This window comes from Phascolarctos cinereus, unplaced genomic scaffold, assembly GCF_003287225.1.
Source record: "Phascolarctos cinereus isolate Bilbo 61053 unplaced genomic scaffold, phaCin_HiC Scaffold_3;HRSCAF=262, whole genome shotgun sequence".
Taxonomy (NCBI): domain Eukaryota; kingdom Metazoa; phylum Chordata; class Mammalia; order Diprotodontia; family Phascolarctidae; genus Phascolarctos; species Phascolarctos cinereus.
In genome coordinates this window covers 42757340-42774565 of record NW_027555736.1, presented here as the reverse complement: position 1 = coordinate 42774565, position 17226 = coordinate 42757340, and the positions used below count along the sequence as shown (strand labels likewise).

The 17226-nt window shown below is 40.3% G+C and overlaps 1 protein-coding gene across 5 annotated transcripts in view; it reads left to right on the top strand.

Annotated features, from left to right (window-relative positions):
• RASSF4 (Ras association domain family member 4) overlaps nt 1-17226 on the top strand; it is a 78494-nt gene that overhangs the window by 44837 nt on the left and 16431 nt on the right. For 4 of the 5 annotated variants that reach the window (XM_020994626.2, XM_020994628.2, XM_020994624.2 and 1 more), the window contains 3 exons: nt 6405-6547; nt 8668-8756; nt 10066-10226. In XM_020994626.2, coding sequence (XP_020850285.1) covers nt 6405-6547; nt 8668-8756; nt 10066-10226 — 393 coding nt within the window. The remainder of the gene's footprint in view (nt 1-6404; nt 6548-8667; nt 8757-10065; nt 10227-17226) is intronic. The other variant, XM_020994627.2, reaches the window with a different exon arrangement.

Here is a 17226-nt window from a genome sequence, read left to right as displayed (position 1 = left end):
TACTTTCCCACAGAAACAAAACTATTCTGGGGCCAGTTTCCAAGCCAAGCCCCTCCTTCACCCTGCACCTGTCAGGTGGCTGGGGGTCACAGGCCTTGGTAGCTAGCCACAGGTTGGATGCTCCCATGGATGTCAGGACCAGGCACCAGAAGGACAGGGTAGTGGTCCCAGCTTGTGTTAGGAAAGACAACTTTCCAAGAAGCAGCTCTTATTTTTAAAGATGGGTTGGATGACCTTTTTTTAACTCAGTTTCTCCTTCTGAACTTCTTGCCCTTTTCCCGCAAACCTTGCATTTCACAGGTTAGAGATTCTCCAGAATTTCTGCATTAGCGGGTCTTGCATAGTGCAGGAAACAAGCATTTATTAAGTGCCCACTATGAGCCAGGCATTGTGCTAAGTACTTTACAGAGGTTATCTTATTTGATCTTCACAATAACCCTGAGAGATCAGTGCTATGGTTAATTTCACAGTTGAGGAAACTGAGGCAAACAGAGACGAAGTGAATCGCCCAAGCTCACACAGCTAGTAAGTGTCTGAGGCCAGATTCGAACGCAGGTCTTCCTGACTCTAGACCTGGAGCTCTTCTTTGTTAGATATCAAAGGACTCTCCAGTCTATACCCAACCAAAGAGCCCTTTGGCAACATCTCTGACAGACAGTAGGTAGCATTTATATGTAGCATTTTCTGGTTTGCAAAAGAGTTTTACAAGTTATCTTTTTGATTCTCACAACAGCCTTGTGAGGTAGTTGCTGTTGACAATCGAATTTTAAACATAAGGAAACTGGGTCAACCAATAAGTATTTATTAAGCACTTACTATGTGCAAAGCCCTGTGCTTAGTGCTAGGGATACAAAGAAAAAGCAAAAATAGGCCTCGCCCTCGAGGAGCTTAAATTCTTATGGAGGAAAGCACATATACACAAATGAGTGCATCTAAGATACATAAAGACTAGATGGAGGGTAGGCTCAGAAGGTTAGGCACCAGCTGCTAGGGAACTTGGGAGAGTCCTCCTGTGGGAAGTGGTGCTTAAGCAGAGTCTTAAATGAAGCTAGAGAATATAAGAGGGAGAGGTTAGAAAGGAGAAGATTCCAGACGTGGGGGACAGCCAGTGTGCAAAGGCACAGAAACGAGAGATAGGGCCCCGTGTTTGAGAGAAGCAGAGAGACATCTGTCCAGCCACATAAGTAACCCTGGAGAGCCAACACCTGGATCTGGGAGCTTGGAGAAGGTTCACGTGCACGCCAAGTGAAGTTATTCCTTCTCCCCACTCAAGGAATAGAGACACTTGAGTAGCATGCTTCAAGCCACACACTGCAACTCTTTAAGAAAGTGAAGTGAGTAATTCTATCCTTAAATCCACCTTTTTTTTTTAATGTGGTACCCTAGCTGCAGTACACATTACTACCTGACTTTAAGCTCGTGGCAGGATGTGGTTTTCAGACGCCATCTCAGTCACGTAGGCCATGCTTTAGTGTCCCATTATGTCCCTTGTCCAAGGTTTCCCATTAGTCTGTCATCAAGTTTACTATTGACTTTGTATTTCAAGTATATTCAGTACTAGGCATGTGTTCAAGGTTCAGGATGCTAGCAGCCATAAAACACTTTGTTCTTTAAAAAAAAATTGCTTGAGCAGAAAGCTGTGAATGAGGAAGCAGAAATTCTGAATTGTCTCCAAGTCTTTCATTGCCTCTCCATACTGTCTTTGTACACTGCTTCTCTTTATAGTGTCTTTCTAAAATCAGAGGTAGTCTCTGATCAGACCACATCTGTGTTGTTGTGTTTGGCTCTGGGTCTCACATATTGGGAAGGACGTTGGCAGGTCCAGAGGAAGGTGACTGAGATAATAAGGATGGGATGATAGGGGATCATGGCATATGAGGTCTAGTTGAAAGTATAGTTGTCTTACCCTGAAGGAGAACAAGCCTAGTGGAAGGAGGGGAGGAGAAGATGGGTAAAGAAACAGATGATAGCAGTCATCCAGATTTTGAAGGGTTGTTCTTCTTGTCCTAGAGCAGGTTCCCTAGTCCTGTCCTAGAGGATGGAACTAAGACCGATAGCTAGAAATAGTAATGAGGCAGATCTGGGGATAATATGAGGATATGTTTCTAATAATTTGAGCTATATTTTTAAATGGAGTTTTCTGCCTCATAAAATAGTGAGCTTTCTGTCACTGGAGGTTTTCAAGGATGAAAGCCATGGCTATTTATCAGAAATGCTGTCTAGAGGGGATTCCTGTTTCAGATAGAGAACAGCTAGACTTTACCTGACAGATTATACTTGGGTCCTGCCTGGTCACTTTCTAAGAGGCTTCCTTAAAAGGACAAGGGTATTTAATAAGTATTTTTGCTTAACCCAGAACAAGATCCAGGAGTGAGCATGGTCCCGTCAGCAACTTGTGAGAGTGAGCATATGAAAAGTTCATGTTTTGTCTCGTCTATCAGTTCACATAGGGTATCTTTCTGCAAGTTTATACTAGCCTCGTCTCTCTGATTCACAGTCTAGAGAATTGAATGAATCATAACACAAAAGCTTGTTAATTAGACCAAATGTCAAGTTGTCCGAAAATTATGTACCATTTCCCAATTGACTCAATCAAGGTTTTATTTGCTTGTTTGTGTTTAGCTATGTTGGGGAAAATAAGATCAATCAATAATCATTTATTAAACATCTATTATGAACTAGGCACTAGGATTACACATCCCAAAGTGAGAGCGCCCCTTCCTCTTAATAACTTTACATTCTACCAGGTCCAAAAAGATATTGAGGCCACTTGTGGTGGTTGGGAATCTGATAGTTATTTGATGCAGGGGCTTCAAGTCATTGATTCCAAACAATAACTAAAAACAACACTCCTCTACTCCATCACCAACATGTGTTTATTCAGCCTTTTACTTGAAAATCTCTAGTAAGAAGAAATCAACTTATTCCCAAGACAGCCCACTGCATGGGTGGATGAATGCATGGATGGATGGATGGATAGATAGATAGATGATAGATAGATAGATAGATACATACATACATACATACATACATACATACATACATATATATATACATCTCAAGTTGATTAAAGCTTACTTTGTGCCAAGCACTATGCTAAGCACTGAGAATACAAATGGAAGGGGAGAAAAAGAAAAACAGTCCAAATCCTCAGGAAGCTCACATTTTATGGGGGAAGACAACATATAAAAGAGAGTTAGAAAAGTCAGGAGAAAAGCTGGGAGAGAAATGAACATGGATGACCTTGGCTCTTCATGAAACAGTGGTCTCTGTAGGAACTCACCAGTCATCAGAGAAGCCCCAAGGGCAGAGACATCTGTAGGTAAGAAGACTATTGGCCCGGACAGGGAAGAGGCTGCATAGCTCTAATTGTTCGTATTAAGTAAAGCCTCATTGGTGTTTTTGCAACTTCTACCCATTACTCCATTCCCTCTGAAACAAAGTAGTTGGATCCTCCCATGTGACAGCCTTTCAGATATTTGAAATTGATTTTCCTTTTTTCTCCCCAACTAAAATCTTCTCTGGGCTAAACATCCCTAGGTTTTTCAGCCACTTCCTGTACAAAATGATATTCTCCACTATCCTGGTATACCTCTCTAGGTCATTAGTGTTCTTCTGAAAATTTGACAAAGTTCTTCCTACGTGGTCTAATGAGAACAAAATAGACCTGTGCTATCATTTCCCTAGCCCATAGGATGCCTCTTTTAACCTAGCCTAAGATCATGCTAGGTTTTGTGGTTGCCATATCACATGGTTGACTCATTGATTAGGCATCCAGTGCACTCTTGCTCCTAGCCCCTTGTCACCTGCAAATTTGTCAAACACACCATCTATACCTGTATCCAAGTCATAGATAAAAAATGTTAAATAGCACAGGGCTGAACAGAGAAGAACTCTTGGAAACCTTACAAATTGACATGGAACCATTAATGAGCACCCTTTGGGTCTGGCCATTCAACCATTTCTGAATCCTTCTAATTATACTCTTGTGCAGACCACATCAATCCACAGGAATTGCATGAGAGACTTTTGTCAAATGCTTTTCTGAAATCTAGGTAAATGATATTTACAGTATTTCTTTGATCTACCAGTTTAAAAGTGCTCTTGAAAAAGGATATAAACTTAGACTTATGCGACCTGTTCTTGATGAAGGTATTCTGGGATTGATTCATCATTGCTTCTTTTACTAAGATATTCATTAGCATTAATATGGTCTAGAATTTTGCCAGGAATAAGTGTAAGACTCCCTCATTGAGTTTGCTGACTCTTTCATATTTTGGGGAATGGGGATAATGTTTGTCCATCTCCTATCCTGTGGCACCAGTCCCATTTGAAATCTTTTGAAAATCACTGACAGTGGCTCAGCAGTCACCCCTGAAGGACCTAAAATGCCACCCAGATGATGCTTCCTCTCGCATCTCTGAACCTCTGCACCAACTGTCCTTCATTTTTGTAACGCACTCCCACTCTCTTACATCTACCTCTAAGAATCCTTTATTCCCCTACAAAACTCTACTTAAGTGATACCTTCTATACTTGGATAGAACTTAGAGGGGGGGAAATTTACATATTTATTTTCACTAACCTTTTACTGAAATTTAGCATTTCCTTTCAATTATGAATGTGGGTACCAGGCATGATTCTCAGAAGGGGTTCATAGCCTTCATCAGACTGCCAAAGGAGTAAAGAACCCTTGATTTAATTCAATCCCCACTTTTTCACATTTGAGGAAACTGAAGCCCTGAAAAATGATATGAAGTATTTGGCTAAGGGTCCAGAGCTGGTAAGCAGCATGAGCTTCCACCCATAGTCTCAAACCTAGCATTCTTTCTACCACACTATAGCACATCACCTCCCTTCTTTACAACAATAGCACAATATCAGTATTCAATAGTTTCTTAATTGCTATTTGATCATTTCCTATATTGAGAAAATTCCTAGAAAGTGAAACTAGTCAATAGGACAAAATATGTATGAAGGAAGGGAGTGATAGACTGAACAGAATAACCAATGTTCCATGAAATGCCCCCAAAATTTCCTAAATTTGGTCTTAGGAAAGATGAAATAAAGTCAGCTTAGGGCCAGCCAGCCTGACTCACACCAAAGGATAAGAAAAATCAGTTGTCCTAATAAGGAAGATTTCTAAGAGACCCAGTTAGTCAATGAAGAAAAATCTAGTTCAGAAAAAAAAAAAGACTCATAGTTAAGAGACAGTGTTTCCCATTTGTGGGGTGGTGTGTGTCCAGGAGGGGAGGAAGGTGGTGGATGACTGTGGAACAAAATCATTTTAAAAGAATTTTCTGCTTCACCTTTAAAACTGGAAAATAAATTTGCCTTTGGGAAATTTCATCACATGAAATATTCTACCTACCTCCTGATACAGAGGTGTTAGACTCAAAAGTGAAGATTAAGATATGCGTGTGTGAGAGTGTGAGTGTGTATGAGTGTAAGTGACATGGCTACTGAGAGAATTTGATTTGCTTGACTGTACGTATTTGTAGCAAGGCTTTTGTTTTTCTTGCCTTCTCAAAATGAGAGTGGGAGGGAAATGGTGAATTAGTTAGTTGGACTTTCTGGGGGGAAATTAATTTAAAAAAAAAACCAAATCTTTATAAGAAAAAGAAAATCTCGTTATCGAATCGGACAATAAGGTAGATTTGGGAGGCTGTTGGTTTTTTCATTAGTTCTCATCCCGTTGCTTTAGTGACCTGTTTTTTAAATGATCCTTAGGCCTCATAAAACTTAGTAAATGTTGAAATTGAATTGTTCACTCTGATCCATATGAGTAGAGGTACAGATATTTGAAAACATTAGGTAATCCAGGAATGCTTTGGGCAACATGCCTTTGGATTGTAGGTTAGAGATTCATGCAGGCACACACACTAATGCCCAGTTACACCCATCCTCTAGGGTCTCATCCTGACACCTTTTCTCATTTGGTCTTGCTCTTAGATTGACTAATGGAGGAGAGGGTAATTCACTTGCAGATAACTGAATTGACCATATGTAGGAAATAGAAGTCCACTTAAAATCCATTAATAGTAACTCATCAGAGAACTCATGAAGTCGGAAGGGGAAGTTTCTGGGCATGTGTGTAGGAACACGTCTACCTTGAGACTTCTATTTCCTCACAGCCTAGGCTGTACGTGACTGACTATACCTCGGCTGTGTTCCTAAATTAATTCTGACTCATCGAATTCATTCCCTAGTACTGCTTTTTTCTGGCCAAGTCTGGGTGGGATGATATGTGAAAGTGCGCGGCTCAGGTTTCCTTTTGCTAGGTCCTCTCACATACCAAATGTCACATAGCACATGGAGATGGGTAGGCACTGAGACCAATCTTTAAGCTGGGTAAGGCTGGCCTTGAATGTCTCCATGTTTTGTTCCCTCACCTCCCACTTCAGGAAGAAGGTGAGCTGATCATTGAAGGGCTCCTCAACATATCCTGGGGACTGAGGCGACCCATCCGTCTCCAGATGCAGGATGATAATGAGAGAATCCACCTCTCTACAGCTCCGTGGAAGAAAGACCTGCCTAGTATAAGCCAGTGAGTGGTCCAGGGGAGAGGGAGCACCCCGAGGCACCCCAGATGCTCCACATGACATCCTCTTGCTAACCTAGACATTTCTGCAGCCTCCTGTATGGAGGCCAGAGTAGGTATGGGGAAAGAACCCAGAGAGGTCAAAGAAATTAACAGAGTTAGGGAACACTCAAAAAAGGCATGGTTTAGCTGAGGTCATGGAAAGACCCCTACTCATTTCAATTCAGCAAGCATGTATCCAGGGCTTCAAATGTACCTAGCGCTGTGCTAGGCACTGGAGATTCAATAGCCCCCTGCCCTCAGGTAGCTCACAGTCACATCCATATTGGTGCTCAGTCTCCTTAAGTGACTAGTCCAGAGGCTACGTGGACCAGAACAGGGACAGGACTCAAATCCAGGTCAACTCCAAATCCAGTGATAGAGCAGTTCTGCTCTACCATTCTGCCCCTTCTTGAGACTTGGCCAGAAGTCTCTTCTCCTCTTTAATCTTCAGTTTTCCATCTATAAAATGAGAATAATAATACACCACCTGCCTCACAGGATAACAGTAACCACTAGCATTGATTAAGCACATACTGTATGCCAGGTACTGTAGAAGAAGAGAGGGGGAATAAAAAGAAAGAAAAGAAATAGTCCCTGCCTTCGAGGAGCTCACATCCTATAGGAGGAGACAACATTCACACGTAGAAGTTTGTACAAAATAAAGACCACATAATTTACAGTGTTGTGAGGTTGAAGGGGTAGGGGTGGGAGGGCACCAGCAACTGGAACTTTTAACCTTTCTTTTTCTTAACCATTTTTATGCCAGGCATCCCCTTAAGTAGTCTGTCTAAACCTTCACACTCCTTCTCGAAAATAATGTTTTTAAATGCTTAGGATTAAAAGGGAAATCAATTATATTAAAATATAGTTTTCAAATTAAAAAACAAAAAGTTCCCAGGTGCCCAGGTTAAGAATTCCTGGGCTAGATGGCTGAGAAAAGGCCTCATGTAGGGGGTGGCACCTGATCAGAGCCAGGAAGGCAGCTAAGGATGTGAAGGTGATGGTGAGAACAGAGGGATTTTTGCCCATGTGGGGCTGAGAGGGCAGAGGTCCAGTTGTCTGAGATAGAACATTGTATGTTAGGAACAGTAAGAAAGCCTCCTTGTTTAGAATACAGAGTACCTTCAATTGCTTTGTAAACAAAGCACTATAGAAAGAGGAGCCATTATTGCTTATCATTAGATGAATGTTCTTCCTCTTGGAGCTCAGACATGGCCTCCAAGTCATTGGATTTCCCTGATTTGGGGCAGCCACAGCCTTCTTTCTGAAGGTGCCTTTTCCTCAACCTACCGGTGTCCTTGCTGCCAGGTAGAAGAATTTGTCCTCACAGTTTCAAAAACCAATGAGCCTGATCTTTAAATAAATGGTGCACAGTCTAAGATCCCTCGTTCTTCCAAAATCAAAGTAGTAATAGCTAACATTAATATAGTGCCTATTATATACTAAGTACTTTACAAACAGGATCTCATTTGATCCTCAAAACAATCCTGGGAGGTGGGTGATATTACCATCTCTGTTTTACAGATGAGTACACTGAGGCAAACAGAGGTTATGTGACTTGCCCAGGATCACATAGCTAGGGAGTATCTGAAGCTGGATCTGAACTCGGGTCTTCCTGACCCCAGGCCCAGTGCTAAACCCATTGTACCACCTTGCTGTCCCATAAGGGCGAAGGAGTGTGAAAAGCAGAGAATCATTGGAAATATTTGCCAAGCTGCTATATGAATTAACCCGACTGAACTTTCTTTTCTTTTGTTTTTTATTTTTGTTCATCTAAAATAGGTCATTTGAATACTAAATTGTGGTTCCTCTCATTCTCTTTTCTCCCCCTTTCCTTTTAAAAAGAGAAAGGAGGAAAGGGAAAGAAGGAAAGAAGGAAAGACGGAAGATGGATGCAATTTCTGTCCATCCTTTACTGGTGTCTTGTCTGTCCTTTCTTCCTGGTTTGAAATGCCAGCATTTGGCCTTTTCTTCCTCTCCCCTCCTTTGTCCCTAACATGAGAAGATATCTAGCTCAGTTCTTTTGAAAATGAGAGGCCCATTCCTAGCAACAGAAAGCATCAACATGGTGACTGTCTTTTCAGAAAGGGACTTCACCAGGGTGCCAGAGAGACCATCGAAGAGTCCAGCCCTCACGCTGTGGTGAATTCAGAAAGCTCTGGCACTGACTCAAGTAAGTGGGGCTCCTCCTATGTTTACAATCTAATCCAGGAAAGGACAGAGATGAAAATACCGTGTAGAATTGCCCTATAGATGACAGAGAAAAGTGTGACTTCACTTCAGTCAATCAATAAGCATTTTTTAAGTACTCACTGGGCACTATCTGAGACACTGTGATAACAAAATGAAAACAAAACAGTGCCTGCCCTCAAGGGGCTTATATTCTATTGCTGGAAATAGCACATAGGTATATAAGTAGATATACAAACTTAGACATGAGGTCATCGGGGGAGGAAACACTAGCAAGTGGGCTCAGGAAAGGCCTCATGTAGGAGGTAATCTTCAAGCTAACCTTTGAAGGAAATTAAGGATTCTAAAAGATGGAGGTGGGAGGGAAGTATGTTCCAGGTATAGAAGACACATGAAGATTGGAGTTGGATGTTATGAGGGAGAGCAAGGAGATTGATTTGGCTGGGCCATAGAATACATAAAGAAGAATAATCAATCAATAGGTACTTAATATATGCTTACTCTGTGCCAGGCAGGCAGGCACTGTGCCAAGCTCTGGGGATACAAATGAAAGCAAAAACAGCACTTACCCGCAAGCAGCTTTCCATTCTAAAGGGGGAGACAACATGTATATAAATAGGTCCATTCAAGATATGTCCGGAGTAGATGGAAGATAATGTGTAACAAGTCTGGAAAGGGTGGTTGCAGCCAGATTATGAATGGCTTTAAATGCCAAACAGAAGAATTTGAAGGTCTGAGCCAAGTCACCAGGCAAGATGGTGCATGTCTTAGTCTAATCAAGCCACCTGGAGTCTCATTTTCTCTTCTTCAACCTGCAAGATCTCCCCAAATAGTGTTTTCTATTCGATTTGTATCCCTTACACAGCACCCACTGAAAGCCACTCAGTAAATAGTGATAATTTTCTAACTAAGCAGAAATCTGGCAATCTCCAGTGGATAGGGGACTCTGAAACTGATCACTGCAATATTGTATAAATTACTTCTTTTCTTAACCTCTGTATCTTGATCTACCTACTTGAACATAGGAGTAACAGAACTAGTGCCCTAGCCTCTTGCACAAAAATTTTATTAAATTTAATTTTGTCAATAAAATATTTTGTTAATAAATACTTATTAACAAAATATTTTAATTACATTTTAATATATTGTATTTTAATTATATTAATAAAATATTGTATTAATAAAAACCAGGGAAGTACTTCATGAGTACAATTATATTATCATCCTATTAATTGCATTATCGTCCATTATTCCACCAATACCTTAACATTTTTATTCATCTCCACTACCAGCAGATTCTATAAATGGTGAAGAGGAGACACCACAGCTCATGAGGACAAAAAGTGATGCAAGTTGCATGATTCAGCGAAGATCAAAATGTCGCACACTGGGAGAAGCTCAGAAGATAAAGCGGCATAGATTCTCAATCAATGGGCATTTCTATAACCACAAGGTAATCTCTCAGGACCATCACTTCTTGTAGTACATTTAGCCCATTTACATTGCAACCCAAGAAAAGATGGTCAGATCACTGTATAATTTGTACTCAAAGGTATGAGAGTCAGTTATTTAAAAAAGGAGTATAGTTTTTTACACTGTGTGTAGAATCTTAGGATTGGAAGGGATGTTCAGTCTAATTCCCTGCCAGGTCTATCAGCCTTTTCTGTAGCAACTCTAAGAAGTGGTTAATTAGGCCCTACTCCTGAAGTTCCTCTCATATGGGCAATCAATATCTTATGAGATACCATATTTTTAGAAAATTCTCATATTGAACCAAAATCAACTTCCCTGCAAATTTGATATATTGGTCCTAAATCTCCCCTTTGTAGCTGTTAAAAATACATCTAATCCCTCTTGTGCCTGGCGCGTACTCTTATATTTCAATAAGCTCATAAGCTCACGGGTACGGGTATTCCTTCCATTAATGCATGTGGACACAACTGTGCATTCTTGCTCACATTGTCCCAAAAATCCTCTTTACGGGCTTTCCTTCCCTGACCTCTCACCCCTTGCTGCCAATGTATTAAAGGCCTTCCCCACTATCTTGGTCACCCTTCCTATAGACGTGTTCCAGCTTCCTCTCATAAAATATGTTGTCCAGAACTGAACACAAAACTGTGGCCATGACGGAGCACAGTGGTTTAGCAGCCCCTTTGTTCTAGATATCACACTTTTGCTGATGCAACTATATAGGTTGTGTACTGTACTAAAAATCCCAACCCTTTTACATATGACTAACCAAACTATATCTTTCCTTCTGTGCTTGTGCAGTTGATTTTTCTAACCCACTTGAACAATTATTCCTATGTCATTTTATCTTCCTATTGTGATCTTTTGAAGTCTGATTCCGTCATCCACTGTGTCAGCTGTTTGGCCCTCCCAGTTTTATGTAATCTGCAAAATTGTCAAGTATACTTTTTATGACTCCATTTAAGTCATTAATAAAAATTTGAAATGGTGGTGGCCCATGACAAACTCATACCATAGTACTCTACATACCTCTATCAAGGACAACAAATTCCCCTTCTCAGGATGGGTGGTCACTTGTTGGGGATATTGTAGAAACCTTGTTTAGGTACAGGGTAGACTGGTTGGCCCCTAAGGATCAGATCTGAAATCCTATGATCCATTAGCAAAACTCATTGTACTTTGTCATTCAGCCAGATCCAGATCTACCTAACTGCACTGTTGTCCAGCCCAGACCATTTCATTTTGTTGACAAAATTCCCCTGACTTTGTCAGATGTTTTTCTTGAATCAGATTTACCTCAACAGCATTTCTCAAATCTGTTAGTCTACTAACCTTGTCAAAAGAAGAAATGTACTTTGTCTATCACAGTTTCCTCATAATGATTTCATGCTGGCTCTAATGAGGGAGAGGCAGTGTAATGTGAAATGATGATATTAGTGGAGTGATTTAAAGCATCTGGGCTTGAATCCAGCTCTTCTCTTCACTATTTGCCTGGCTTTGGGCAAGTGATTTAGCTTCTTTATAACCTCAGATTCCTCACCTGAGTGTGTTAGACTTTCATAATATCCAAAGTCCTTTCTAACTTTAGATCCTATGACCTAGAATGGATTTGTTCTGTGTGGTTTGGATTCAGCCAAAGGGCCACACTTGTGGCCTTGAGGCCATAGCTTTCCGACCCCTGTACACTCTCCCATTGCCATGATCCTCCTTGAGGACTATGATAACCAGATGGAACAATTAATCATGTAAACGTTTTGTGTAAAGTATGTAGCACACCAAGGGAGAGAGTGAGTGTGTGCTTCAACCTCCCACTGGTGACCTCTCATCCTTCCCTTCCCCATCCCCTGTCTTTGGGTTAACTCCATTTAGACTCAGTTTTCTCAAAGGGTCAAATTCCTTTCTAATTGATGTCATTTCCAGCTAATTAGCCCATATTGTTTATCTATTTGAGCCTTAAGATTAAGTTTTTTCCTCACTCTGGACAATCAGGAAATAGTTTCTGCTTATCAATTCTTTGTTCTCATGCTTCACTTTAAAGACCCCGCCCCACCCCACCTACCCTATACTAATTGAGGATTGAAACATTAATCTTTTCCTAATACTGTCTGCCCAAGAGGTCTTCCTTCTAATCCCAACACTTGGGCCTTTCTGGAACCTTTATGGTTCTTTCTAATTTGTCCCTGCTTCCATGTTGTTTTCCTGTCCTCAATTCAGGAGACTTGTTATGTAGACACATTGGACTCTTTTAAAACTTTACTTTTTCTTCCTTATTAGATAAATTCTCAACTCTGTCCTTATAATTTAATTCTTGAGATCCTTTTAAGCTGCCCCCCCCATTACAATCTCATACCTATCTTATTTCTGGATTCTCTTGAAACTCCCTTTACTCAAAACTAAATTATATTCATCAAGTCTCTTTAGTCACAATGGATTCTGGAGTAATATTATCACATTCTTCCAGGTTTCTTTTTTATTTCAACTAAATAATTCTCATCAGTCAATGGTCCTAATTATCCCATCTGCTTTCTGAAAGATGAAATTGTCATCAAGTCAGGATTTTTTCACATATTCTCCTTTTAAAAAGGAAAGATATATCCAGCAGATATCACAGTAGGTGAGATTCTTTATTTTGGTACAGTTTGGTGATTTGAATCAGGAATTCCTCCACTTTCTGCACCTGGCTCATTTGTATATTCACCTGACAAGATCACTTGAATCTCTCCTACCTTTTACCTCATTCAGATACTCTCCACTGTGTTTTCCTTCTCATGTCTGCAGGTTTCTGCATAGCCTTATATGTTCTCAGCACCCAGAGATAACTTGCCATCACCTCCCCACCCCAATTCCCACTGCTTCTTGTGAATAGTGAACACAGTCTCATTTCTGTATTCTTTAATAAATACTATCCTACTAAATCTGTGCTGCCTGTGTGATGATATTTTCTGGCTTGTTTATTAAAAACTTGCACTCAATTTGTTGATTACATATTCTCTGCATGTTGGCATGCAGATGTCTGAGGCTGTAAGTCTATGAACCTCTCTTCCCTGTTAGTTTTCCCTGTGAATTAATGTCTATTTCCCCCTTGGCTATTTTTCTTTCTGGGCCATCCCTGTCACTCTTTGTAATGTCTTTTTCAGGAGCTCATTTGACTGGGAATGGTTCTCCTTTCACTACCATTTTCTGTTTGTTCTTCTTGATCAGATGAACAATTTCCTCTCAGTCCTTGTTAATTTTAGTCCATACAGAGAGCTAATGATAATAATAATAACTAAGAGCTAGCATTTATTATAATACCTTAAGGATTTAAAAATACTTTACTAATATTATCGTATTTGATCCTCACAACAACCCTAGGAGGTAAGTGTGATTATTATCCCCATTTTGCAGATGAAGAAACTGAGGCGAGCAGAGGATAAGTGATTTACCCAGGATCCCACAGGTAATAAGTATCAGGCTAAATTGAACTGAGGTCTTCTTGATTCCAGGTCGAGCATGCCACCTAGGCAGCATAGAGGAAGTTTGGCATAGAAAAAGGAATGTTAGGCCTAAAAAGAGAAAAGGGCTCAAATCTAGCCTCTGAACCTTACTACCTGCTTAACCATGGGCACGTTATATAACCTGAGCCTCAGATTCGTTACCTGTAAAATGAGGCTGATAATGCCTGTAGTACCCATTCAGCATTCTTGTGAAGCTCAAGTGAAGTATAATATAGATCAATAAGGTGCTTTAAATTAATTAAAGAGCTATATTAATATAAGCTGTCACCTTTGATTGAATGGTTATGCCTTTTGGAAGCCACATGCCATTCTTCTACACTGTCTTAGCCAGCTGTTCACTTGCTGTATCATTATTTCTCTTCTACAATCCCAATCTCTGAGGAAAGTATGAGAAGAAGGTGTGTCCCCCCAAGTTTTTCGCTTTTCTATTGAGGACTTAATATTTCCCAGAACTAACTTCTACTATTCTCTTATCGGCTCATTTGTCGCTACACAAATCAACAGAAGTCAATAGTGATCGACAGATATAAATCCCTGTATGCTCACCTTTATATTCTACACATATCAAGAAAACAGCACACCTCCAGCTGACTAAGTCATGTTTAGAGAGGGCCACGTCCCTCAGCAGTGATAGTCATGGTCAACTTGATCTATCTTCTTCTAGTATCTAACAATAGATCTCCTTCCAGAAAGTACCTATGGATCCTTTCCATGAATCCATGGAATATTGGTCAGTATTTCTTTATCCCAACATCTGAAGCCATCTGCTGGGTTATGAGATTCATGCTTTTAATGTAGCTCCAGTGTTTCAGAGGATGCATTCTCTTTCTTCTTGGTTTCGTATTCTTATACCCACCAACCTGTTGATATTGGTTTTAATTCCCCATTACCTTCTCCAAACAATTTTTTCTTCTTAGTTTTTCTTTCTTTGTTTTTCTTTTTCCTTTTTTTTGGTTCCCTTCTTTCATTCTGTCTGATAATTCTTCATAACTCTTCACTTAATTCGACACAGCTAGAAGTGTCCCACCAATCCATGAGGTTTCTCTTCTAGTAGCTCATTCATTTGCATTTCATACAGTGTTTGCTCTTGCTTCCAAGTGGTATCACCAACAAAGCCTTCCTTTAAGTCATTGGAACAGGCCCTTAATGTTCCTTAACCTGGATTTCTTCAAGTTTCAGGTACTTGGAGTCCCAAGCCCTGAGTATTTTATTACTCCCTTCCCCCACATCTGTGATAAACACTAGATTGATTTATAATTGAAGTGATTATTTTATATGAGGTTGTTATAGGAACCAAGATGATTATTTGTTTGAACACTATATCCTAGTCATTCATCATTCCCCATTCCGTAAATTAAATAGATTAGCTTGAGACATATTGCATTGACCTCTACAATTGAATCATTTGATCAACAGAACTATAAAAGAGAAGTAACTATGACTATAAATAGAATGAGGTGACTGGAGATAAGGGTATAGGTGAAGGCTATTTCAAATTTTGTGACAAAAAGAGCTCAGTGAACATGTTTCCAACTTAAACAGCTGTCCCATCTATTTTAAGGAGCCAAAGGGCTTAACTGACGAGCTTACATCTGGCAGTTAGACGGTGCAGTGGAATGTTGAACCTGGAATCAGGAAAACCTGAGATCAAATTCTGCCTCAGATACTTCCTAGCAGTGTGACCCTGGGCAAGTCATTTAACTGCTGTTGGCTTCAGTTTCCCCAAATGTAAAATGGGGATAATCATAGCAGCTACCTCACAGGGTTGTCGTGAGGATCAAATGAGGTGACATTTGTAAAGCGCTTTACAAACCTTCAAGCACTATTATAAATTTTGTTGTTTAGTCAATTTTCAGTCGTGTCTTCTTTTTCTTTTTCTTTTTTTTTTCATGTTTTACTTTTCATGAATCCCTTTGGGGTTTTCTTGGCAAAGATACTGGAGTAGTTTGTCCTTTCCTTCTCCAGCTCATTTTACAAGTGAAGAAACTAAGGAAAACAGAGCTAAGTGACTTGCCCAGAATCACACAGCTAGTATCTGAGGTCAGATTTGAACTCAGGAAGCTGTCTTCCTAACTCTAGACCCAGAACTCTAGTACACTGCACCACCTAGCTGCCGCTTTATAAATATTAGCTATTATTAGAAGATTCAATTAACTAGTATGTATTTATTGAATATTCTGGGCCCTGGAAAAGGCAATAGTTTAGGAAGCCAATCTCTTTGGGGTTCACTTAAAACTGTTTTCTATATCACCCTGTTGTGGGAAGAGCTTAACTCTTGAGCAGTCAAGAGTAGGGGCTGTGATTTTCAGGTGCCTAGACAGTGTCCTCTTACTTGTGACTGGGAAAAAAGAGATATTGATTAGTCTCGGGGACTCTGAGGATCCCCTGTCCATCTATCTTGGCCCCAGCAGAATTCCTGAGGTCATAGCTCCAGGGACATAGCTGTGTCTCCCAAAATAGAAAATGAGACTCAAGACTCTTGGACTAATAGACAAAGACTCTGTCCTAACAGAACTAAATACCCTTGCTAGGACCATCATCTTTCAGGATTTGATGAGTTAATCCAGCCTGGTTTGGTTCAGGGAAGCCCTGGGTCTCTCTGTTAAAAACTAGCACGTGATGATCTTTCATCAGTCATAATTTATCCCTTTGGGAGCAACTAAATAATACCTGTGCCTCAGTCTGAGCTTTAGCGCCGTTCCTGATACTCATTGTAGATTCTTAACCCCCAACATCAATGTCAGAGGACAAGTGTGTTCTTCCCCAATATTTGCCTTGTCCACTATCATGAGAGGCACATTCTCGAATTATATGGACCATGGATCCAGTTCTTATTTCTTATGACGATCATCAGTTCTGCTTGGTGAACTGAACAAGTTGTAATGATTACTAATTTATCTAATCTTGGGCATGATGACAGGTAAATGTGTTTTTATCAATTCATTGTTCTGCTTGCCATCTGTCAAACTGGTTCATCATATGGAGCTAGCCAAATAAGTATATCATGTCATTGTGAAACATGAAGCACCAAAGTCTCCAAGGAATTGAAAAGAAATGTGACCCAGCAGGCAATGGAGAGGTGCGTGATGGCTGTGAACAGGCTGTATAACATGCAAATAAGGAGCTATAAAGTAAAATCAGAATAAAGAATGTCATCAAGCATTTCTTAAGTACTTACAATATGCCAGGCACTGTTAGGGCTATCATCAAAGAAATGTGTGATCCAAAAAGAAGATGGGTTGGTCATGTGGTAAATGTGAAAAGATAGTTGATGGACCACCCTTGGTATCCTTGTGATGTCAAGTGGAAGCAAGAAGGGAAGGAGTATATTGTGTGGCCCTGTGACCGACTAATGAGAGTACATGGAAAACTATTGCACAGGATGGGCAGCAGTCTACATCAGTCGAGGGCAAACACTCACACTGATGTGATCATTAATTCGTTTGAGTGGGAAGATAGTTGCTATGGAGCCTAATTTACAGAGAA